The 24,666-nt window shown below is 36.3% G+C and overlaps 1 protein-coding gene across 1 annotated transcript in view; it reads right to left on the bottom strand.

Annotated features, from left to right (window-relative positions):
• The window catches only part of LTN1 (listerin E3 ubiquitin protein ligase 1), a 297,783-nt gene that overhangs the window by 260,617 nt on the left and 12,500 nt on the right, over positions 1-24,666 (bottom strand). The window contains exons 4-6 of the mRNA XM_053705992.1: positions 19,964-20,194; positions 11,571-11,623; positions 1,091-1,271 (exon numbers count right to left, since the gene is read on the bottom strand). Of these exons, the coding sequence (XP_053561967.1) occupies positions 1,091-1,271; positions 11,571-11,623; positions 19,964-20,194 (465 nt within the window). The remainder of the gene's footprint in view (positions 1-1,090; positions 1,272-11,570; positions 11,624-19,963; positions 20,195-24,666) is intronic.

Below are 24,666 nucleotides of genomic sequence, written 5' to 3'. Positions count from 1 at the left end.
GGGACATAACATTTTTCTTTGTGATTCAGATAGAACATACAATTTTAAACAACTTTCAAATGTACTTCTATTATCAAATGTTCTTCATTTTCTTGTTATTCTTTGTTGAAAAGCAGGGAAGTAAGCTTAGGAGTGTGCACGCGTCTACAGCACTATATGGCAGCAGTTTTACAACAATGCAATACATTTGCAGAAGCACTAGATGGCAGCACTATTTCCTGACAAGTAATGCTCCAGACATGTGCATGCTAGATATCTATTATCTATTCAAGATAGATTCTAGATATCTATTCAATAAAAAATAACATGAGAACAAAGCAAATTTGATAATAGAAGTAAATTGGAAACTGTGTTAAAATTGTATTCTCTATCCGAATAATAAAAGAAAAATCTTGTGTTTCATGTCCCTTTAAAGAGTGTATAACGGTATTATACTATATAAGCTATTTTCTCTTCGGAGGAAAACACTTATTATGGACACTTTTGTTCACTTATTTCACATATATCATATTTTTATTTGTAAAGTAAAATATGAAGGTCATTTTGGCATTAACCAAATCAGGCAGATAAGGAAGTTTGTAAAACGCGTTAGTCTTCTCTTACCAGAAACTGAATGTTTAAATAAAAATAAATTAATGGTTTGCCCAAAAAAATACATTGTTTTTCTTGTTAGAAAAACAACCTGAGGTTTAAATTATTCACTTTTATTTTTACGTTACAGGAAAATCATCAGCATTGTTATATCTATAAAATTTAGAATTTAGAGTAGATTTAGAGCTCTACTTTATAATTGGTTATTACTAGGGTGACCATATTGCCGCTTTAAAAATGGACTCATATGAAAAATTCATATGTCAGGGCTGTTTTCAAGGCCGTTAAAGAAATGTTTTGTATAAGGACCCTGACATATGTATTTTTTATATGTGTCCCTTTTTAAAGCGGCAATATGGTCACGCTAGTTATTACTCATTAAATTATTTTGATTGTTCTGAAAAACATAGTGATTGAGCTTGCAGATTCTAAAGTATGACCTAGTGCCCCAATAACATTATTCTATCAATGGGTACATGCGTGCATTTATTAAACATACATTTGGTGTCTGGTGTTTGCTGTACTTCCAGAACTTGCCCTGCGACAGAAGATCCGCGAGTCTCTCCTGCAGAGTGGTGCTCTCATTGCTTGGCAACATGGAAACCAGACGCTTAAGTGCCAATAACGAGCTAGTTACAACACGAAGGTACTTGGATTCTCGCTCTTCTGCTGGAACAGTCCTAGGTGAAGAAAAACAGTTTGCAATTTAATGCCAAAGCAAGGAATCTTTATACAATAATAATGCATTACAAAATGACTAGCTTGTCCTGTCTGAACAATAAAGATTAGCTACAAACATTCACATACCAAGCAATGAGATTTCAAAACTTTTCTGGATGGGAAGGTGATATTTAGTTCCAACTTGTAAACATTTCATAAAATTCTCTATAGGACAAAGGGTCAAGACTTACTGTGCTAATGACATCTTTCAACTAGTGCTTACAATAAGACTCAGGTTACTATAATAAATATTGCTTCATGTTAGTCGGCTTTAACGAAAATGAATATTTAATGAATGTTTTTCTTGGTTCACCTACAAAAAGTAGTATTATGATAGCACAGCACAGTAGTGCAATGACAGTTTAAGTTTGAACAAGTGTTAAATGTTATGAGTGGAGGCTTTAAGTAGAAACTGGCTGATGTTTCTGGACTTCCCAGGATGTGCTAACAGAAACTTTCATCATTTCAACAGTAAAAATGCGCACTTATTTTTCCTAAATTTGGCAGGAGGATTAAGGCTAATGAACAGAAATGTCATTTTTTTAAGCAAATAAATCTGTTCAGCAGATCTAAAAATTACACCTTGAAATTATATTAGCGGCCAAATGTTAACATTCATAACGTAATAGATTTGTATCTATCGACACAATGAATTAAATTCATAATCGTAATTTCATAGCCAAAATGTATTTTATTATGAACTTTACAAAAGTTATCCTGTGCAATAAGAAAATATCTTCAATTATTTTTTGTGGACAACTCTGGTAGGATCAGAAAAGTCAGACAAGACTATATATCTAAAAGCAGTCAGATCAATTTGTTTAACCCCTTAACCCAAAGTGATGTATAACATAATTTATGTAAGAATTTTCCTGATAAATTAATTTCTTTCATATTGGCAAGAGTCCATGAGCTAGTGACGTATGGGATATACAATCCTACCAGGAGGGGCAAAGTTTCCCAAACCTCAAAATGCCTATAAATACACCCCTCACCACACCCACAATTTAGTCTAATGAATAGTCAAGTAGTGGGGTGATAAGAAAGGAGTAAAAAGCATCAACAAAGGAATTTGGAAATAATTGTGCTTTATACAAAAAATCATAACCACCATAAAAAGGGTGGGCCTCATGGACTCTTGCCAATATGAAAGAAATTAATTTATCAGGTAAATTCTTACATAAATTATGTTTTCTTTCATGTAATTGGCAAGAATCCATGAGCTAGTGACGTATGGGATATCAATACCCAAGATGTGGAACTCCACGCAAGAGTTACTAGAGAGGGAGGGATAAAATAAAAAACAGCCATTTTCCGCTGAAAAAATAATCCACAACCCAAATTATAAGTTTATTCTTTTAATGACAAGAAAAACTTAAAACATAAGCAGAAGAATCAAACTGAAACAGCTGCCTGAAGAACTTTTATACCAAAAACTGCTTCTGAAGAAGCAAATACATTAAAACGGTAGAATTTAGTAAATGTATGCAAAGAGGACCAAGTTGCCGCTTTGCAAATCTGATCAACTGAAGCTTCACTCTTAAAAGCCCACGAAGTGGAGAATGATCTAGTAGAATGAGCTGTAATTCTCTGAGACGGGGTCTTACCCGACTCCAAATAAGCTTGATTAATCAAAAGCTTTAACCAAGAAGCCAAGGAAATAGCAGAAGCCTTCTGACCTTTCCTAGGACCAGAAAATAAAACAAATAGACTAGAAGTCTTCCTGAAATCTTTGGTAGCTTCAACATAATATTTCAAAGCTCTTACCACATCCAAAGAATGTAAGGATCTTTCCAAAGTATTCTTAGGACACAAGGAAGGAACAACAATTTTTCCACTAATGTTGTTAGAATTCACAACCTTAGGTAAAAATTGAAATGAAGTCCGCAAAACCGTCTTATCCTGAAGAAAAATCAGAAAAGGAAATTCACAAGAAAGAGCAAATAGCTCAGAAACTCTTCTAGCAGAAGAGATAGCCAAAAGGAACAACACTTTCCAAGAAAGTAGTTTAATGTCCAAAGAATGCATGGGCTCAAATGGAGGAGCCTGTAACGCCTTCAAAAACAAATTGATTTAATCACAGGCTTAATACGAACTTAAGCCTGTACAAAACAGTGAATATCAGGAAGTTTAGCCATTTTTCTGTGAAATAAAACAGAAAGAGCAGAGATTTGTCCCTTCAAGGAACTTGCAGACAAACCTTTATCCAAACCATAATGAAGAAACTGAAAAATTCTAGGAATTCTAAAAGAATGCCAAGAGAATTTATGAGAAGAACAGGCTTAATAAGAATGCATGGGCTCAAATGTCCAAAGAATGCATGGGCTCAAATGGAGGAGCCTGTAATGCCTTCAAAAACAAATTGATTTAATGACAGGCTTAGTACGAACTTAAGCCTGTACAAAACAGTGAATATCAGGAAGTTTAGCCATTTTTCTGTGAAATAAAACAGAAAGAGCAGAGATTTGTCCCTTCAAGGAACTTGCAGACAAACCTTTATCCAAACTATAATGAAGAAACTAAAAAATTCTAGGAATTCTAAAAGAATGCCAAGAGAATTTATGAGACAGATTTACGAGCTTGTAACATAGTATTAATCACCGAGTCAGAGAAACCTCTATGACTTAGCAAATTAAGCGTTCAATTTCCATACCTTCAAATTTAATGATTTTAGATCCTGATGGAAAAATGGACCTTGAGACAGAAGGTCCGGCCTTAACGGAAGTGGCCAAGGTTGGCAACTGGACATCCGAACAAGATCCGCATACTAAAACCTGTGGGGCCATGCTGGAGCCACCAGCAACACAAACGATTGTTCCATGATGATTTTGGAGATCACTCTTGGAAGAAGAACTAGAGGCGGAAAAATGTAAGCAGGTTGATAACACCATGGAAGTGTCAGCGCATCCACTGCTTCCGCCTAAACATCCCTGGACCTGGACAGGTATCTGGGAAGTTTCTTGTTTAGATGAGAGGCCATCAGATCTACCTCTGGAAGACCCCACATCTGAACAATCTGAGAAAACAAACACATCTCGATGGAGAGACCACTCCCCCGGATGTAAAGTCTGACGGCTGAGATAATCCGCCTCCCAATTGTCTACACCTGGGATATGCACCGCAGAGATTAGACAGGAGCTGGATTCCGCCCAAGCAAGTATCCGAGATACTTCTTTCATGGCTTGGGGACTGTGAGTCCCACCCCGATGATTGACATATGCCACAATTGTGATATTGTCTGTCTGAAAACAAATGAACGGTTCTCTCTTCAACAGAGGCCAAAACTGATGAGCATGAAGTGCTAAAATATTGATTGGTAATCTCGCCTCTTGAGATTTCCAAACCCCTTGTGCTGTCAGAGATCCCCAAACAGCTCCCCAACCTGAAAGACTTGCATCTGTAGTTATCACAGTCCAGGTTGGCCGAACAAAAGAAGCCCCTTGAACTAAACGCTGGTGATTTAACCACCACGTCAGAGAGTGTCGAACATTGGGATTTAAGGATATTAATTGTAATATCTTTGTATAATCCCTGCACCATTGATTCAGCATACAAAGCTGGAGAGGTCTCATGTGAAAACGAGCAAAAGGAATCGTGTCCAATGCTGCAGTCATGAGGCCTAAAACTTCCATGAACATAGCCACTGAAGGGAATGACTGAGACTGAAGGTGCCGACTGGCTGCAACCAATTTCAAACGTCTCTTGTCTGTTAGAGACAGAGTCATGGACACTGAATCTATCTGGAAACCTAAGAAGGTGACCCTTGTCTGAGGAATCAAGAAACTTTTGGTAAATTGATCCTCCAACCATGTTTTCGAAGAAACAACACTAGTTGATTTGTGTGAGATTCTGCAAAACGTAAAGACTGAGCTAGTACCAAGATATTGTCCAAATAAAGAAACAACGAAATACCCTGTTCTCTGATTACAGAGAGTAGGGCACCTAGAACCTTTGAAACGATTCTTGGAGCTGTTGCTAGGCCAAATGGAAGAGCAACAAATTGGTAATGCTTGTCTAGAAAAGAGAATCTCAGGAACTGATAATGTTCTGGTTTAATCGGAATATGAAGGTATGCATCCTGCAAGTCTATTGTGGACATATAATGTCCTCGCTGAACAAAAGGCAGAATAGTCCTTATAGTCACCATCTTCAAAGTTGGTACTCTCACATAATGATTCAAAATTTTCAGATCCAGAACTGGTCTGAATGAATTTTCCTTCTTTGGGACAATGAATAGATTTGAATAAAACCCCATACCTTGTTCCTGAAAAGGAACCGGCATGATTACCCCTGAAAACTCCAGGTCTGAAACACACTTCAGGAAAGCCTGATCTTTTACTGGATTTGCTGGGATGCGTGAGAGAAAAAAAATCTTCTCACAGGAGGTCTTACTCTGAATCCTATTCAATACCCTTGAGAGACAATGCTCTGAATCCATTGATTTTTTTTTTTTTTGGACAGAATTTATCCAAATATCCTTGAAAAACCTTAATCTGCCCCCTACCAGCTGAGCTGGAATGAGGGCCGCACCTTCATGCGGATTTAGGGGATGACTTTGGTTTCTTAAATGGCTTGGATTTATTTCAATTTGAGGAAGGATTCCAATTGGAAACAGATTCCTTGGGGGAAGGATTAGATTTTTGTTCCTAATTTTGACGAAAGGAAAGAAAACGGTTAGAAGCCTTAGATTTGCCCTTAGGTTTTTAATCCTGAGGCAGAAAAACTCCCTTTCCCCCAGTAACAGTTGGAATAATAGAATCCAACCCACCCTCCATAGGAGGCAAAGTTTGTAAAACTGAATTGTGGGTGTGGCGAGGGGTGTATTTATAGGCATTACTCTTGCCAATTACATGAAAGAAATATACGTTTTGCAGTACTTTGTTTATTGTAGCGCACGACATTATATATATATATATATATATATATATACACACACATCGGAGCTGCAGGAATCTTCAGCAGTCTCAGCTGTTAAGTTACAGCTGGAGTTCCTGAGCTCATGGCATCTGCCTGCATATGGAACCGGAGAGCGATCGGTGCTCTGGTTCCATATGCATGCAGATGCCAAATCGTTACGGACAGTGACACTGTGTGTGTCATCGTCTGTAAAAATAATCTACAATTGGCAGCCTTCTAATTACCAAAAGGCAATAGCAAAGCCATGTTTCTCTGCTATTTCTAAACAAAGGGGATCCCAGAGAAGCTTTTACAACCATTTGTGTCATGATTGCACAAGCGGTATGTAAATAATTTCAAGGAGAAACCCAAAGTTTGTGAAAAAGTTAATGATTTTTTTTTTTATGATCGCATTTAGCGGTGAAATAGTGACATGAAATATACCAAAATGGGCCTAGATCAATACCTTGGGTTGTCTGCTTAAAAATATATCTATATATATATATATATATATATATATATACATACACACACACACACACAATTCGTCCAATGATGCTGGCACTCAATGGTCTTTAGTAAAATATATAAATTTATTTAATCCATATTAAAAGACATGACGTTTCGGTGCATTCCTGCACCTTTATCAAATGCCAATAAAGTACATTTAAAACAAATATCTTAAAAACTCCTAACAAACTTACTTCTAGTGTACCATTAAATAATCCTCATACTCGATGAACAGCTTCTAGATTGCCGCCAGCGGGATTGGGCGTCTGACGTCATCATAGCGCATCTCTGTGCGCAACGTTCTCACCACAGTGCCCCCATTGTTATGGCAACCCATATACACATGCGGCAATATCAGCTGTTTCACCTGCATGCAGTAGTATATGATCGCCGCTGTTGCGCTGAAGCAGATATATGGAGACTCTAATATTGATGCCGGATCACTCAGATAACTTATGCAACGGTCTTGAGCTCCTATCTGCGGCAGCACCCCAACATTGATCTCAATCTATTTAAACAATAAAGATAAAAACACTCTATGTGACATATCAAATACACACATATAACCCGTATTCCATCAGTGTGTGCTGACTAATCTACCTAATATAATAGCATCTTGTGTTCTAAATCTATATCTAGCCTTTTTCAACTATAGTTTTTAACTACTTATTTATTGCGCTTCTTGCCTCATAGGATTATTGTAGAAACTCTTATTCCCAGTGAGACCCATACACAACTTTAAGCCCATGGGAATCCCAGTCCATAGGGACATATCCAAGGAGAATATATCACTTTCTTTCATATCCCTCTTAGTAGAAGGGGCTGAAATCCAGAGAGGTATTCAGGCCTCTAGGTGTTAAAGTGTCCAATCTGTAAATCCATTTACTCTCACACTGAAGCAATAATTTTCCTTGATTGCCTCCCCTAGGCATAGGGGGTATATGATCTATAAGCATAGATTTCAGACTTGAGACAGCATGTTGGTATTGGCTACAGTGCCGTGCTACCGGTTGTTCCGATTCTCCCGTACTGAGTACCTCACGTATGGCACAACGATGATTTGCCATACGTTCCCGGAAGGTTGTCACCGTCTTTCCAATGTAGACCCTGGAGCACGAACAAATCAGTATATATATATAACAAACGTGCTGGTGCACGACAATCAATGTCTAATTTCGAACCTGCGATTGTTATGTGGATACTGAAATGAACTACCCCTAAGCATACCATTACATGTAACGCAGCTTCCACATGGGAAGCAGCCCATTTTTGTCGTCTTCAACCATGTATCCTTCCTGTAATGCTTGACAGGATCCGATTTAACAAATATGTCCCTCAAATTACTGGCTCTCCGGTATGCTATTCTGGGGGCAGGAGTCCTCAACAAAGAAGGAGGAGCCAAATCGGGCTCAGGATAGTTAAATATGGTCACAACATATTCACCTACTTGTGAACATCTAACTAAGGCTGTACGTAAAAATTGGCCAGTGATAGGGACTCATCCCACGCTCCCCTTCGTGAGGACTCCTGCCCCCAGAATAGCATACTGTATACGGCCAGCCTTTATTTTATTTTTTTTGGATGGGCATTCACAAGAGACATTTAAAAGGAAGTAGAAGGCAATGTGATAGTTCATATTACTGTGCAGTACTATTGCAAGGGTGCTATGCTATATTTGTCCCTGATTGGGCATATTATGCAGGTCTGGAGTGTTTTAAGGCATCAACCACCAACCCCCTCTGAAGTCCAGGCACTGTCTACATTCAGTCAAATTAAAGTAAACAGGACAGCCAGCAACACTCATTAGAAGGATGACCAAGAGGAAAGTTCAATAGTAGCCACACAGTGTGTACAGCTGATTTACACAAACTTTACTTTAAACATAATTTTGTTTTAATGAATAGGTTTCATTCACTATTATATTTAATAATGTATTTTAAATTGACACTAAAAAAAAATAATGATATAATCCAGCAAGAAAGATAATATTTTGGACGAGTACTTAAAGGGACAGTCTACTCAATAATTTTTATTGTTTAAAAAGACAGATAATCCCTTTATTACCCATTCTTAAGTTTTGCATAACCAACACTGTTATAATTAATATACTTTTTACATCTGATTACCTCTAAGCCTCTGCAGACTGCTCCCTTATTTCAGTTCTTTTGACAGACATGCATTTTAGTCAAGCAGTGCCCTCTCCTAAGTAACTCCACGGGTGTGAGCACAATGTTATCTATATGGTACACAAAAACTAACGCCCTCTAGAAATTAGCATATAAACCTACCTAGCAAATTTTATGATAAAAGTTAATTGGAAAGTTGTTTAAACTTGCATGCCCTATCTGAATCATGAAAGTTTATTTTTGACTAGATTTTCCCTTTAAACATGATAAGGGCTGTCCAACTTAAAGCCCAAGGATACTGCTGTAGCCCCTACACTTGCCCAAACTGCATAAATAGTAAATATTTTAGGCTTTGTGTGCCAAGATGATATAAGAAACTTGTCTTCCGATTCTGTTGTGTCTTGGGGTCTGCCAGAGCTCTTGCTGTCAGTGTCTACTCTAGTTTCCAAATGCATTTTGATGGTGTAGGACATTTTAATCACCAACAACTTCACTTTCTTTGCAGTTTTTCAAAACAAAAAGACCTACACTTTCAAGGGTTATAAAGCTCAGTCTGATTTCCTTTGTTATTGTGCCTTTTTCTCGCCATTATGATAGCAATATACTACTTCATACAGTACCATGCTACTTTTATAAAGACGGAGGGTTTATAAATAATCAACAAAAGTTGAGACACCTGTAGGAATTTTTAGCATCAACTTTGAAGGCCTAATTTACTTCCACTGTTGCATAAGAGATTTAAGTTGTTAACCATTTACTTGTTCCTTGTAAAGACCTTAATTTATAACCCTAAAATTAACATTATTTTTTAGTTTTTGGTAACCTTAATTTTCTGACAAATTTCATCTTAAAAGGATATGATATATACTAAATGTAGCCACCAATCAGTAAGCACTACCCAGGTGATGAACCAAAAATGGGCCGGTTCCTATGCTTACATTCTTGTCTTTTCAAATATATATAGCAAGAGAACAAAGAAAAAATGATAATAGCAGTAAATTAGAAAGTTGCTTAAAGGGACACTGAACCCAAAATTTTTCTTTCGTGTTCAGATAGAGCATGCAATTTTAAGCAACTTTCTAATTTACTCCTATTATCAATGTTTCTTCTTTCTCTTGCTATCTTTATATGAAAAAGAAGGCATCTAAGCTTTTTTCTTGGTTCAGAACTCTGGACAGCAGTTTCTGATTGGTGGATGAATTTATCCACCAATCAGCAAGGACAACCTAGGTTGTTCACCAAAAATGGTCCGGCATCTAAACTTACATTCTTGCATTTCAAATAAAGATACCAAGAGAATAAAGAACATTTGATAATAGGCATAAATTAGAAAGTTGCTTAAAATGTCATGCTGAATCACAAAAGAAAAAATTTGGGTACAGTGTCCCTTTAAAAGTGCATGCTATGTCTGACTCATGAAAGAAAACATTTGGGTCCAGAATCCCTTTAAGCACATAATTATATGCAGCCAACAGTGCAATAATACAATTCTCTAACATATTAGGGAATTTTCCTTTTGCCCATTGTATCTCCTTGTAATAAAGTTGTAGAGTTCTTAAAGGGACAGTAAACTTAAAAAATGTTACATAATTCTGCAAATAGTGCAGAATAATGTAACATTATTTTAGCGGCAGCTTTAAAAAAGCAAAAGGTTTTAGAGATTTTAGCCCCCAATGTTAAACTTACCTTGTTTCCTCTCCAGGCTCTTCTGATCAGGTCTTAGTGGTTCACGGGCCTGCTGTCTAATCAGAGCGAGCCCGATCGCACTATTGAACTAAAATGTAGCTCGCTCCCGCTACCAGACCAGAGCAAGCTACAGTTAGTTCAATAGCGCGATCGGGCATGCTGTGATTAGAGAGCGCAACCGCAAACCGCTTTTGAAAGGAAGTCCTGATCAGAAGAGCCTGGAGAGGAAAGGAGGTTTGTGTAACTTTTGGGGCTGGACTATGTGCAGAATTATAACATTATTTTTTACTGTCCCTTTAACAATATTATACCTCTATTCAGGTAAGATAAATTGATTAGAATAAACAATGACTGTATACACTGCAGATTAGTAACTTCAAAGTACACAAGACTATTAACCTAGTAATACTTTATCCCCATTGTACACCAATGCCAGGCCACTTGGTCACCTTGTATGTGGGGGGCAACAATTAGCTCAGAAAGCGCCCCCCCCCCACAAGGTTGTCATCTGTGCCTAAATGGTTAAAATCCAACTCAAGACCCACAGAGCAGTGCTGGGAATGTGATTAACCCTTGCAATTTTAAACAACTTTCCAATTTACTTCTATTATTTAATTTTCTTCCTTCTCTTGTTATCCTTTGCTGAAAGATTTATCTAGGTAAGCTCAAGAGCAGCAAAGAACCTAGGTGGCTGCATATATATATACTGATTGTCATTGGCTCACCCATGTGTTCAGTCAGCAACCAGTAGTGCATTGCTGCTCCTTCAACAAATGAAACCAAGATAATGAAGCAAAACTGAAAGTTGTTTAAAATTGTATGTTCTACCTAAATCATGAAAGAAAATGTTTGGGTTTCATGTCCCTTTAACCCTCTACAAAAAAATAAAACTATTTTAATGTGTTTAAACAGTTTTCTTTCATATGCAAAATATACGTTTGTTGAGTGTAATGTCCTTTTAAGAAAACTGTACAATGATACAGACCCTTTAATTTGAAACGAACTTCACAAAAACAATATAATAATAAAACCATAACCTACTGTGGATCACTCAGTGTATCTGGTGTTTCTTTCAGCAAATGATCAAGCAAAACCTGAAAATAACAAAAGAGCATTAATATAATATATATTATTAATGTTATAATATAACATTAATATAGAATATAATATAAAAACAGTGAGTTATCCATGTTCAAAATTAAAGGAACAATTTGCTATGCAATTAACATATTAAAAGTGTCTTAAGTCTCCCCATTAAACAAATTCCTTGCAGACAATGTTCCCAGGCAGGTAACTTGTCTGCTTGTCTTGCGAATTGGCATCTGCATTTAACATTGTACAGACAATTGCTTATGCAGCCCCACACTCTTCACTTGCCAGGGGTTGTCAATCATCGCAGATGATTAACTCCACCACCTCTGAGATAGCAAAGGGATATGAAAAGCTGCAGTCTTAAAGGGACAGTTAAGTCCAAAAAAACCTTTCATTTTTTAAATAGGGTACGTCATTTTAAACAACTTTCCAATTTACTTTTATCACCAATTTTGCTTTGTTCCCTTTGTATTCTTAGTTGAAAGCTAAACCTAGGAAGGCACATATGATCATTTCTAAGCCCTTGAGGTCCGCCTCTTATCACATGCTTTTTTATTTGCTTTTCACAACAGAGGAGAGCTAGTTCATGTGAGCCATATAATATAGATAACATTGTGACCACGCCCATAGCTTGTAGCAGACAGTGCACTAATTGGCTAAAATGTAAGTCAATAGATAATAAATAAAAATTTATGTGATCAGGGGGCTGTCAGGAGATGCTTAGATACAAGGTAATCACAGAAGTAAAAAGTATATTAATATAACAGTGTTTGTTATGCAAAAAAATTACCAGTGCTACAAATAAAGGGAACTTTCAGTAATGAGGTATAAAGTTACTTCATGCTGAAAGTTAATTTATTTGTATGCAGCGTATGCCGCGCTGAGAGCCTCTGGCCTCCCACAGCAGAACGCTATTTTTTTTTTAAAATGAGGTGATGTTTCCAACTCTTAGCCAATAGCCGTGTAGCCCAGTTGGCATTATGATGTATAGCTAGCACGCAATTGGCTAACATTAGCGCATTGACAAAATAGAGTTCTGCAGGGGGCGGCTTGAGGTCAGCGCGGCATACGCTGCAGGCAAATAAAGGAACTTTCCGCATGATTATACGTCATGACTAAAAGTCCCCTTTATTTGTAGCACTAGTAAATCCTAGTGTTTCAAAAACGCTATAATTTACCATCACTTTAAATCCAGTCTGTTGTGTACGGAGATCCTAGGGGAGGGAGAGCGCAGCAGAAATAACTGTAAACAAATAATGTACTGCTGATTCTATGGTATAATCATACGAATAAAGAGACATGTTTTGGGGTCTTTTTTTTTTTTTAGGGTAAATCGAACAAGAACTCACAAGATAGCTTAAAGGGACAGTCTAGTCAAAATTAAACTTTCATTTTTCAGATAGGGCATGCAATTTTAAACAACTTTCCAATGTACTTTTAGCATAAAATTTGCTTTGTTCTTTTAGTATTCTTTGCTGCAAGCTAAACCTAGGTAGACTCAAACTGATTTCTAAACTGGTAAAACCCACATCCTATCTCAGTGCACTTTGACAGTTTTTCACAGTTAGACAGAGCTAGTTCATGGTGCCATATAGATAATATTGTGCTCACTCCCATGGAGTTATTTAAGAGTCAGCACTGATTGGCTAAAATGTATGTCTGTCAAAGGACTGAGATAAGGTGGAAGTCTGCAGAGGCTTAGATACAAGGTAATCAGAGGTAAAATGTGTATGTATAGAACAGTTTTGTTTATGCAAACTGGGGAATGGGTAATAAAGGGATTATCTATCTTTTTAAACAATAAAAATTTGAATAGACCTCCTAACACCGCACTTATTAAAATCATTTCACCAAATTGATAATGGAAGCTTCTTCCCTGACACAATGTTGCAAGCTTTTATAACCTTGCTTCCCAAACCTGGGGAAAATGACATTCCTGCTAACTTTCAACCAATCTCTCTATTGAACATAGATTTGAAAATATTTGCCAAAATTTTGCGACAAGACTCAACAGGCGTTGCCAACACTAATTTCTCCAGATCAGGTGGGTTTTGTGCCGCGGAGGCCAGGGATAACACGGTAAAAATCTTAAACATCCTAGAATTTATAAACAAAAATAAAATACCATCTATATTATTATCCACGGATGCTGAAAAAGTGTTCAATAGATTATATTGGACATTCTTGGAGGCTACACTAATTAAATTTAATTTCCCAATTCCCTTTATAAATAGAGTGATGGCCTTGTATTCCTTCCCCACGGCTCTGATCCGCATCAATGGTACTCTTTCGGAGCAATTCGAAATCAGGAATGGTATGAGGCAGGGCTGCCCACTTTCCCCACTTCTGTTTATTCTTTCCTTAGAAGTATTAGCCACCAGGATTAGGCATAATGAAGACATAAGAGGTATAGCAATCAAACAGAGAGAATACAAATTATCTATGCTTGCCGATGATGTCCTTATGTCCCTGTCTTGTCCCTTGGTCTCTCTCTCCGTGGTACAGTCAGCATTACAATCCTATGGCGAGGTTTCAATTTTTTTAATAAACGCGTACAAGTCAGAGCTTCCACCGGTTCACCTGTCCGCTATGGACATAGCCAACATCAAAAAAAACTGCACATTTACCATTCAACAGAAATCTATTAAATACCTGGGTATATACTTAACAAACAACACGGATTCCATATGCATTATTAATAATGCAAAACTTCTATCCGATATTTCTAATCAGGCCTCGTCGTGGTTTTCAAAAAACATATCATGGATAGGAATAACACCGTAAAGATGATAATATTGCCAAAAATATTATACAATTTACAGACACTCCACACTTCCACATACTGCTATATACTTACATAAACTTCAAAAAATCATTCATGATTTCATTTGGAAAAATAGACCACCACATATTACTATATATCTATGTATGCCCATAAAGAAATGGGAGTATTGGGAGTGCCAAACCTATCATTATATAAAAAAGTGATCTCTCTGCAAAGAATCATTGAGTGGAGAAGATACAACTCTGATAACCTAAAACATTGGATACAAATAGAGCATGATTTGCCAATCATTCCTCAATTGGGGAGTGCGTGCTGCTTACCTAAATTATTATCTAAGATACAGAATAATGTAACTTCCACGATCTCAGAAACATTTGCAGAAATATATATGTAGTAATTTTATGGGCATATCTAGTTTTCATTCTCCTTTAACGCCAATTCTGGCAAATCCTGAATTTATAGAAGGATTGAAATACCCAATAGGAAATGGTCATAGTCTAAAGGGATATATTCCTATATCAATATTAACCAATTTAGGCAAATTGAAACCTAAAATATAATTAGAAGATGTGGGTAATGTTTTTTTTGGGCAGTGGATGCGACACCATCAAGTTAACCATTTTATAAACTCACATAGAGATAGATCAAACTTATTAAGGCTGCCAGGCTGATCCACCTTTCCCGTCGATCTGTATCTGCTGCACCTCTCTGCGAGTCCCTTCATTGGCTCCCCATTCACAGCAGAATTAAACTCAAAATTCTCACCCTTACATGCAAAGCTCTCACCAACGCCGCACCCCTCTACCTATCCTCTCTAATACACAAGTATACTCCAGCCCGCCCACTAAGATCCAACAATGAACTGCTCCTTGCATCCGTAACTATCACCTCCTCTCATGCTAGACTGCAGCACCTACCCTCTGGAACACTCTCCTTCGTGCTGTTAGGCTTTGCCCTAATCATTCTTCCTTTAAATGTTCCCTGAAGACTTTTCTGTACAGGGAAGCCTACCACCCAACTCAATAATAAATTAATTTCACTTACCTAACATTTCCCTCATCTAACTCTGTATTAACATCTTTCTCAATCTTGCAGTCCTCACCTTCTGTTTCTCAACCTCCTACTCTTCTCGATTGTAAATTCCCACGGGAATAGGGCCCTAAATCCCTCCTGTATGTGTTTGTAAATTTTGTCCTGTCTTGTATTGTTTTATTTAAATGAATTGTATCCATGGACATCGCTGCAGAATATGTTGGCGCTTCATAAATAAAGTATTATAATAATAATAATAATAATTAAGACCACTAACACATTTTGAACACATTTGCAGCTCCAACTATCCACAAAAAGGGATTATATCTATTTCTTATAATCTCATTCTCTATGCCACTTCCCCGAGGCCACATAATTATGTGAAGGGGTGGGAGAGGGAATTGGTAGGAGATCAACCCCAAAAGGAATGGGAAAATATCTTTAAAAGCATAGCACATTCCGCTCATGCGACATGGGCACTGGAAACCAATTATAAAATATTATTCCGTTGGAATTTGACTCCAAGTAGAATGAAACATCTTTTCCCAACAGCTAATGACAAGTGCTGGAGATGTAAGGTAGGAATAGGCAACATGGGCCATATTTGGTGGTCATGCCAAGCAGCAAATACCTACTGGAGTTTAATAGTAGCAGAAGTAAATTATATACTATCCTGCAATATTTCTCTAACCCCACAGGTTTGCCTTTTTAATAAACTAGAAGAAATAAATTGTGCGATTAAGAGAAACCTTGGACATACCTTGTTAAACACGGCCAAACAACTTATAGCTTCACATTGGAAGTCTACTAACATGCCTACAATTGACATGTAGAAAAAGAAGGCTCAAAGTGCACTATTGTTAGAAAGATATTATTATTTTAAGACAAATCGATTAAATATGTTTTATGATATGATGTTATACTGAGATTCATATAAGGGACAGTAAAGCAGCCCACGAATAATGAGAAACTAACTAAATAAAGAATTAATCTAACGATGAAATGTAAATACCAAATTTTGCTTGAAAGGTAGGTTATGTAATAAGTAGGGACATTTAGTGGGGGGGTGTTATGTATATCAATGTGTCAGATATTCACATTTATATCATGCCTTCATTTTTTTGGACCCTTATCTTTGTTGTGTTTTTTGCACAAATTTGTGTAACGGGTATAATTCTGCCTTTACTACATGTCTGTTTAGACACCAAAGATAGATGTTCTTTGCTTTTATTGTTGTTTGATTTATTGTTTAGATTTTAGAATTAAATGTTAAAAACTAATGTCTGTATATTTCCCTTTAAATGATTATTGAGAAAAAAAATGTATCACGTATAGCCACATGCGCTATCACAGAATTTATCATGAGCTGTGTAGGAAATGTATTAATTTTTCTATATGCAATGTTTCGAAGTTTGTATTTTTGAAAATTCAAATAAAGAAAAAATAAAGAAAAAAAAAATATAGGAAAAAAAATAAAAATAAAAATTCTGGAGTAGACTGTCCCTTTAAGTGTTTATTGTGTGTTGTGAACATTGATATATATGTCAATGATACTGTGATTACATGTTCCTTTTTTTTTTGGAAACTGCCTATATTTATTATTGTTGTTTCAGGAAATGAAAGACGCAACAAACAAATCCATTCCACCTCCCTTTAATATTAGAAAGAAATTATTTCTACACAGCGCACCCAGACATAATTTACAGGCACACTATGGAGAACCGCGAAGCTTTTATATCACCCCCATTGAAAATATTCTCCCTTCTCATAAATACAATAGATATACCATATTAAGACAAAGAGAGACATATTTTATTTAGAAATTCCAGTCTCTCTTCCCCTCAGGTCTCAATGAAGTTATAGATTCAGCAGTTTTTAATTGATCAATGACACTTTGTTGCCATTATGTGTAAATTGGAGTTTATTTGTGCATATTGTTTTTTTTAAAATATTTTTCAATTTTTTACATATATTTTTATTTTTAATATGGTTTTTGATGTGTGTAGATAAAATACAGCAATAATATATTATAAGACATGACATAATATATATTATTTACAAGTCATTAGATCACTATATAGTTTAGGATCCTACTCTCCAACACTCCCCATATCCGCTACTAGTACCACTAGCATTTTATGACTAATTATCACCATATTATCGTTTTGTTTATATATTGTTTTCTTATTGAATTCCCTATTTGCTCCCATTATAGTGCATCATGAACACTCCCACTATTTGAGTACATACATAGTTCTTTGCTTTACAATTAACACCGGCACTCATTCGGAAAAATATTGGGAACTTATTTATTTTTAAAAAATATTCAGAAGCGATATTATGGCCAAATGTTTTGTATCACTAAAAGGCATTCTTATGTAGTAATAGCTACAACAAAACATACCCACCCCTCTGACATCACGAGTTTTGATCCTATCATGCACTAGGCACCGCACTCCCCCCACCCATGAGGCACACAGTCAGTAACTGAGCTCTAATCATAAGTAATAGTCGAGCATTGTGCACGCACCTTTTGTGACGCAACCAGGAAACACACAATACTTTCCCATTACTGGGAGTTTTATAATATAAAGAGGGTATTGCATCCCTAATATGCTCAGATTTTATGCATTTAGCTGTATATCCCTAAAATTAAAAAAATACTTCATAGAACCCAAAAATTCTCTTTCATGATTCGGATAGATCATGCAATTTATACAACTTTCTAATTTACTATTGTTATCAAATTGTATTGATTCTCTTGGCATCTTTAGTTAAAAAATAGGACCATGCTTGCGCTATATAGCAGCAGTTTGGCAAGAATGTTATCCATATAATTTGTACGTTACATGTTATTTTATTTTCATGAGCAGTTATTCCAACCCTAAATACAAATGAATATTCCAGCTTCGAACCTTGTAAATACATGAGTTTCTATCACTATGAAATCATCTCAAGTCCAATTGATAAACTTGATAGTTACAGTAACGCTTTGCTAATAAGAAAGAGTAACATATAATTTTTAGGTTACATCTTATTTTATTTTTATGAGCAGTTATTCCTAAACCAAGCACTTACATTCTCACAGCATAGTATGCACAAACAAGCACTTACACTCCTTTTTTGTTTACATTTTTATTATCTTGTATTGCACCAATATTTTCACAATTTTTTACTTTTTTTAATTGCAATTTCCCTTTCATTACTCTTGCTACTCATAATGATAATCTAAATATTCTTTAATAAGCAAATTATTTTTATTTATCACTTTCACGTCCCCACGCAGCAACTAAGCTACACATATATACACACACATCATAATAACTGCATCCACCTATGTACTATTACACACAAATACGTTACTCGTCTTTTATAGTTATTTAAATTTAACTATTTTCTTTTCTTAACATCGATACACTGCTAAAAAATAGGTCATCCAAAATACTTTTTTTTTTTATTGGAAGAGAGAAATTACAGCGATTGGATATATGTAACATATTTGATTGGCCATCAAAGGTCACGTGACATTGCAACATGAATACTTGATTGACAGTTCTTTCAATGAATAACCATTGTCCTCTTTACCCTATCAACATACAGAGGAGTAATTAGTGTGCTGTTAGTTGTGCCCCCCTGAAGAAGCGTGTGTTAGGGGTGCCATATCAGGAGTACTATCTCCCACTGTATTAATTTGCTTGAGTCTAGCCGTATTATTTAACTTATGTAAAGTCTGTTAGCTAATTTTCCGTCATCTTAGATAGCTGTAATTGAGTTCACGGATTGTAGGAGCCTAGTTGCAGATCAGGACTGTTTCTACCTTCTGCTTTACAAATAAGATATGAGTATACCACAATGATTTCGTTATCAACCTATTGAACTAATATTTATAGCGACTAATTGCTGAGGGGACCCTGTGAAATATATAGATGTGCAAATATTGATCAGATAAGTCACTATTACTTTAAATTTCATTAGGCTATCTCAATGTGTTTTTAACTTTCTTTTGAATGCTAACGTGAAAGGATTTCATTTTATTATTTTAAGGAACTATAATTTATTAAACGTTACATTTTGTTCATACTACTATCAATAATGATTTAGCTTGTGTGTATTCTTACTTTAAGTTGTATCTTTCAACTAAGTATTGATTAAAGTAATGGTGAAGTATATTACTTTAAAACACAGTATATACAATTATTTATAAAAAATAGTGGCACTTTAATTCATTAAAATTTTTAAAGGTGCTTCCTTTCTAAAATATTTACCATTTAGTAATACTTGATTTAGCTGACTGCTGACGAATCCGGTTTCATCCAATCGTTGTGTGCCCCACTTGGCGTCCAGCTTGTGGGGCACGCAACGATAGGATGAAGCCGGGATTCATTAAATACATTTTTGGGGTTTCATGTTCCTTTAAGTCTTTGTACAAGCTTTTATAGTTTGAATGATGTTATCTATGCAGATTCACAGATGCTTAAATTAAACAAACCTATGCTACAGGTAAATTGTACCTACAAATACTTACCGTAAGAATCTCTTCTTTGCAGAATTCCAAAGCTCCTGGTTGTTTGTGAGCAGGGAAAGCAGCTTCAAACGCCACCCTTGCAGCACTTGCTGCTGGTGAGTGTGTGTCACATTGAGCAATAAGCCAAAACCCCATTAGACTTTTCAAATAAGGGGCCAAATACTTCTTTACTTTCAGTATAAGCTGCTCAAAAGCTTGCTGAGTTGCTTCTCTGACCCGGCGATCATGATCCTGTGAAAAATTGTAAGAAAGTACAGCTTTGTAATTGAGAAATGTAATTTATTACGGCATCTTTACATGATTATGGAGTTCAAATTGAAACTAGCTTTTTAAAATGACTAATATTAAAAGGGACATTAAAGGGACATTAAACACTAAATACATGCTAGATAGGATGCATTCAAAGAAAAGATTAGTCTGAGAATAACACATGTAGATGTATTTTCAAAAGTTTCATTAGCTGTTTAAATATTGACAAAATAAGTGTAAAGTTTTAGTGTCATAAAACAATGGGAGCTGCCATGTTGTAACTTAGGTTACTTCCTCTGTTGTGGCCAATAAGAGACAGTTATACATATGTCACTAGAGTGTGCAGCCAACGGCTGTGTGGAATATAACAGTGTTCTGCACTTCTTTTTTTAACAGGAACTGAAAGCTCACAATTTCAGAACGGAATTACAGTAAAAGGAGACAAAATAAATCCTTAAAGTATATTGCAAAGTTGTTGTCATATATACAATTTTTCATTTCATGTTACAATCTCAAAGTGTTTAAAGTGAATGTAACGTGAACACGGATGCCTCACGGCATCGTATAGACTTATAAAAATTAGCCTGAGTTCAATTCATTACATTTTTTATATTTATTTATTTTCTTAAATTTTTACTGATCCGCCGATAAGCGCAGTTCTCCCGTCCACCATATTGTCTAATTGATTGACAGCTGACAATTCTTCAACTAATAATAAGTTGTTTGAAGAATCGTCAGCTATCAATCAATTAGACAATATGGCGGGCGGGAGAGCTGTGTTTATCAGCGGATCAGTAAAAATGTAAATATTTAAGAAAATAAATAAATATAAAAAATGTAATGAATTAAACTCAAGCTAATTTTTAAAAGTCTATACGATGCCGTGAGGCATCTGTGTTAACTTTACATTCACTTTAATGTCCCTATAAACACTTAAATGCTAGATATAATGATGCATTCAAAGAAAAGATTAGTCTGAAAATACAGAATTATTTTTTTTAAGTTCTATTAGCTGTTGAAATATTGACCATATAAGTGTAAAGTTTTAGTGCCTATAAAGCAATGGGAGCTGCCATGTTGTAATTTAGGTACCTTCTCTGCTGTGGCCAATTAGGGACAATTATACTAGATTGTGCAACGAATGGCTGTGTGGAATATAACAGTGTTCTGCACTTCCATTTATAAGAGGAACTGAAAAGCTCACAATTTCAGAATGGAATTACAGGAAAAGAGGACAAAATAAATAATGAAAGTATATTGCAGAGTTGTTTTACATATACGATTTACCATTTTATGTTACTATCTTAAAGTGTTTAATGTCCCTTTAAGGGAACATTTCTTTGCCTTAAAGGTATATGAAACCCCAAATTTGTATTTCATGATTCAGATAAAGCATGTGATTTTAAACAACTTTCTAAATGTACTTTTATTATCACAATTTTTTTTCGTTCTCGTATTAAAAAGCAGGGACGTATGCTTAGGAGCCAGACCATTTCTGGAGCATTATATGGCAACACCATTTTTCCTGCTCCAGATACCTACCTTCTTCACAGAATACCATGGGAACAAAGCAAATTTGATAATAGAAGTAAATTGGAAACTTTTAAAAATATTATGCTCTGTCTGAATCACAAAAGAGAATTTTTGGGTTTCATATCCCTTTAAATGTGGTCAGTTTTGTTTCCATTTTCAGTGTTTTTTGCTTCCCCAGCAATATTTTATTTTCCATACGGTTCCTAGTGACTACACATTTCATAGAGATGGGGTAAAGACAAACACTGTGGGACCTTTAAGCTGTTAAAATTTAAATTCAAACTAATTTGAGGAAACAGAAAACACTGAAAATGGAGACAAGACTGACCACATTTAACCCCTTAAGGACCAGCGACGTACCCTGTATGTCGCTGGCCTTTTTTTGGGACTTGATTGTTTTATAGCGCGGTCTTGCCACCAGCGTTTCGACTGCTCTATTCCACAAAGCCTGCTGGAGGGAGGGCATTAATAGCGTGTTCTTGCATGACTTGTGCTATTATGTCCTGAAAAAACCCTTAACGACCAGTGACATACAGGGTACATTGTGGTCATTAAGGGGTTAAAGGGATATGAAACCCAAAAATGTTCTTTTGTGATTCAGACAGAGCACAATATTTAAAAAAAAGTTTGTTTTTTTTTATCAAATTTGCTTGATTCCCATGTTATTGTTTATTGAAGAGATACCTGGGTAGTTTTCTGGAGCACCACATGGCAGGAAATAGTGCGGCCATCTAGAGTCTTTGCAAATGGATAACATTCTTGAAAAACTGCTGTCATATAGGGCTCCTGAAATAGGCCGCCTCCTAAGCTTACGTCCCTGCTTTTCAACAAAAGATAACAAGAGAACGAATAAACATTGATAATAGAAAGTTACAAAGTTGTTTAAAAACTATCTAACTATCGTAATCATGAAAGTACAATTTTGGGTTTCATGTCACTTAAAGGGACACTGAACCCAAATATTTTCTTTCACTGTTTAGATAGAGCATGTAATTTTAAGCAACTTTGTAATTTACTCCTAGTATCAAATTTTCTTTGTTCTCTTGGTATCTTTATTTGAAAAAGCAGTATTGTGCGCTTATGAGCCAGACCATTTTTGAATCAGAACCCTGGGTAGTGTTTGCTTATTGGTGGCTACATTTAACCACCAATTAGCAAGCGCTATCCAGCTGCTGAACTAAAAATGGGCCGGCTCGTAAGCTTACATTCCTGCTTTTTCAAATAAAGATACCAAGAGAACGAAGAAAAATTGATAATGGGAATAAATTAGAAAGTTGCTTAAAATCACATGCTCTATCTGAATCGGGTAATAAAAAATTTGAGTTCAGTGTCCCTTTAAAGAGAAAGCTGAAGGGGCGGAGCCTGGAGCCGTGCAGAGATGGAGGTCTGATCCCTTAGCTCTGTGAGACATCGCCATAAAAGTCTGTTAAAACTGTAAACTGGAAGCTGCGGATTTAACCAAAGAGGCCTCTAGTCACAGCAGAGGCCAGGACAGCCCGGCACACAAGCTTGAACAGAGGAGCCGAAGGAGAAACTGTCAGACTGATGCAGCATTAATATGTAACGGCCGCCATTTTAACCACGCGGTATTACACCACAGTGCTACCTATTACTGAAGCGCGCCCTGAAAGCCTATTCCGACATGAGGAGCTGGGAAGAGAGGTGAGGAGAGGAGCGGAGAGTAGCAGGCTCCAGATACACCATAAACAGAGGTAGTAAATTTCTAATAAAGATTGCGGACACTTTTCTATTTTGGCACAAATAAGACCTAGGCAGAGCGGAAGCTCAGTGAACAGAAGGGCCGCACTGAACACCGAACAAGTACAGTAATGCAACATACGCAAGTAAAAACTGCTACACACACAAGATGAACAGGGTATATAACTTTATTTTCTTATCTTCAGACTCTCGGTCTATAATATATTAGCTCAGCGCTATGCTGTAGTGAAGAGCAATAACTTGTAGAAACACAACGTTGCTGCATGATATAAAGATCTGGCTCTAAGGAAACATCAACATTATAAATATAAAGAAAAGGGCCACTTCCACTCAAAGCTATTAATTAAAACCTGATAGAGGGTTGAGAATATATGGCGCCTCTGCAGAATAATCACTCAGCACATTAAAGATGGGACTTTCCTAAACTCCCTACAAACTAATAACTGAAATATTGCTTCTGTTGAGGAGTTTTTTGTTTGTTTTTTAACACTGGCTCTGTCCCACACCACTGTATTTACAAGAGATTCAAGCTATTAAAGGAGACAATTTTCATCTACGGTAAAATGTCTACCAGGAAACAGAATAAGCCACCAGCAACAAGTAAATCTCAGGTCCCATGCCTCTTCTTCAAATCTAAAGGAGATAAAATAGCAGGGCAGCAGCAACCTAATACAGAGGAAGATGCAGGATCAGACTCAGACTCTAGGTCAGCAGAGGGGGATACCACACCGGTGACTAAGGCAGATCTCAAATTACTTGTCTCAAAACAAGATATCAACTTAAATTTTGAAAAATTATGGGACAAGTTTGACAGCTTCCAAACTACTATCACCAATAATCTCGCAGAGATTAAGTCTGACATGCTAGATTTGGGCAACAGAGTAGCCTCGTTAGAGGAAAATGAAGATTCTACCACAGAAGAAATATCTGCATTGAACCAACAAATTAACTCCCAACAACAAGTAATATCTGAAATAGAAGATAAACTGGAAGATATTGAAAATAGGAACCGTAGAAACAACTTGAGGATCAAAGGGATCCCAGAATCAGTATCTTCTTCAGAATTACCAAACTACTTACACCAACTATTCCAGGCTATCACGGGAGAATCGGGCGATGAGAAGTACCAAATGGAGAGAGCCCACAGATCACTTCGAGCAAAACCTAAAGAGGACTCCCCACCAAGGGATGTGATTATCAAA

Source organism: Bombina bombina, chromosome 3 (assembly GCF_027579735.1).
Source record: "Bombina bombina isolate aBomBom1 chromosome 3, aBomBom1.pri, whole genome shotgun sequence".
NCBI lineage: Eukaryota > Metazoa > Chordata > Amphibia > Anura > Bombinatoridae > Bombina > Bombina bombina.
Note: the sequence above shows the minus strand (reverse complement) of the source record. Positions and strands in the feature narration are given on the sequence as shown.